At 27.6% G+C, this 2,409-nt stretch overlaps 1 protein-coding gene across 1 annotated transcript; it reads left to right on the forward strand.

Annotated features, from left to right (window-relative positions):
• Positions 233-980, forward strand: LOC18605017. The gene is made up of 3 exons (XM_018117302.1): positions 233-277; positions 378-509; positions 810-980. Exons 1-3 carry the CDS (start codon positions 260-262, stop codon positions 978-980), a joined length of 321 nt encoding a protein of 106 aa, XP_017972791.1. The 5' UTR covers positions 233-259.

The raw sequence follows: 2,409 nt of genomic DNA on the forward strand, positions 1-2,409 counted from the left end.
AAACATAGATGGCAACAAAGGCCAAGTCATTAACAAATCTTGTCATCCAAAGCAACCTAAGAATGCCTTTGTTTTTTACTAGTAAGTGTGTACATATGTTGCTTTTTTTTTTATTTGACATAATTGTAAGTATTATTGTTCCTTACATTGTGAAATTTATTATATATTGATGTTTATGTTGATGATTAAATTTAGTTTATAATAATTATTTTTTTTCTTGACAGTGAATCCATTTGTGGTGAAAACAAAGAATAAAAAGATGAAATTGACAAATAAGGTGTATAAATATGCCCTTTTGAAATGTATAATTTTAATATAGTTTCAAATTTGAATGAATGATTGTAAATAATTTTTTTATCTTAATTATCTTTTAATAGGTTAGAGGAGATATTGCAAAAACTTTTGCATCTTTTCCTAATGAGAGGAAGTTAGTTTTTAAAAATTTAGCAACAACAGACCGTTTGCGATATCTGGAGGCAAAAAAAGAATTCAATGCAAAGGTTAATAAGGTAAGTGTTATGTTATTATTTTATTATAATTTAAATATTTGAATAATATACATTTGAAGTGATATATATTTTTAATAATTTATTTACTTTTTAGGTATGTCTAAACATAGTTATTGTTTTCTTCTCAATTTTTTGAATGAATTCATTTTTACTTGATTGTTTAATTTTTATCAATTTTATTAAAGATTTATAATTATAAAATTAATAATGTTGGTCGAAAAGGTAAATGGTGAATACTACAATACATTTGTTTATTCATGACAATGATACTATTATATTATAATTTTTAATGTAATGTAGGATTACTGGGATACACATTGTAGTCCTTTCCGGTTCTACAAGTTGTTGCAAAATATTGGTTCTGAATATAATGATTCAATTCGTAGTATTGGACTTGAAGGCTTGATTCATCTACAAGAGTATAAACTAAACAGGCATCTTTGTTTGTGGTTGATTGAAATGGTTGACTAAAACAAGCGGTGTTTGAAATTATATGATTATGAGATTCTATTGACATCTGAGATAGTGTCAATCATTATTGATTTGTCAGCTAAGGGGACCCTTATTATTTTTATGGAAGATGATCGTACAATAACAAGTTTATGCAATCAATTTAAAATTATTAATAATGCATTCATAAAATTTAGTGATTTAGAAAAGGAATTGCCAATGTTACATAAAGATTCAGATGAGTTCGAAGGTAAATTTTTTTTGTATGCGATAGGTTGTTTGCTTTGCCCATCAACATCTACCTATACAGAAAAAAAAAATATATTGCCTACATAATGTAGGTTGTAATACAACTATGAACTTATCGAAGCATGTGTGTGAAATATTGTTATCGGGAATATCAAATTTTCGCAATAGGATGAAGAAGAAAGATGGAAAAACAACATGGTTGAGTGGATGTGTTTTGATTCTTCAGGTTAGGTGTCAAAATAATTTTTTTTTACATTGTGTTATGATATTGTATTTTTCATGAAAAATTTATTTTGGATATTGTATTTTTTTCCTTTTATGATATTTGAACAGATAGTTTTTTTAGATCATATATCTGGTACACGATTTGACAATAAATATGGTCAATATTTTTTTACCTCGGATCGCTACATGGAACCAAGAAAAGATTGATGGATGGTTGACCCGTATCAAAGATTTTAAAAATCCAAAAAATGTTTAGGTGATGTGATTAATCTTTTTTTACAATAAAAGTTAATATAATTTGGTTTAAATATTCTCTCATATTGAGAAATATATATATTGGTTGAATCTGCAAGCATATATCATCACACCAACTATGGACATGAAATCAGAGGGAAAGTTGTCATTTGATGCTCATTTATCCTCTCAAATCAAAGTATGTATTTATAACTTTAATTTGCATTGTTATAATTGTCATTTATTATAGTTAAAATTTTATATTTCATTTTTGTAGGATATATGTAAATGTGTTGATAACAAAGAGGAATTAAAGAGTGAAATTAAGAGTTTGAAGTATGAAATTGAAAAGTTGAGAGGATTGTTGGAGTATGATAAAAATAATCAAAAGCTGAAAGAAAAAGAGAAGCAACAGGAGTATGAGTGTCACGACCCGGAACTCCCCATCGAGCCCGTGACAACCGTCGCGAAGCCTCGACAAATATTCTTCACCCCGAATGTCGATCGAAACCTCGCAAGGCTCTCGTATTAGCTTTCGCACTTCCCCGGTGAGCAATAGTTATCAAATAATCAAAATACGAAGGATTACAAATTATTTTCAAATCATAACATAACATTTTTTTTTGCTCACATGGGCATTTTCGTTATTTTTGTCGAAAATCTCGAAACTTGCTAAAAATGTAGTAGGTAAGCCGAAAATATATATTTAATGATTTAAAAAAAATTAAGTATCTAAAACGTT

The sequence above is a fragment of the Theobroma cacao genome, chromosome 3 (assembly GCF_000208745.1).
Source record: "Theobroma cacao cultivar B97-61/B2 chromosome 3, Criollo_cocoa_genome_V2, whole genome shotgun sequence".
Taxonomy (NCBI): Eukaryota; Viridiplantae; Streptophyta; class Magnoliopsida; order Malvales; family Malvaceae; genus Theobroma; species Theobroma cacao.

Excerpts from the sequence above, each read along its gene's own strand:
- LOC18605017 (XM_018117302.1), top strand. Across the intron at positions 510-809 it reads TCAATGCAAAGGTTAATAAG|GATTACTGGGATACACATTG; the intron begins GTAAGTGTTATG and ends AATGTAATGTAG.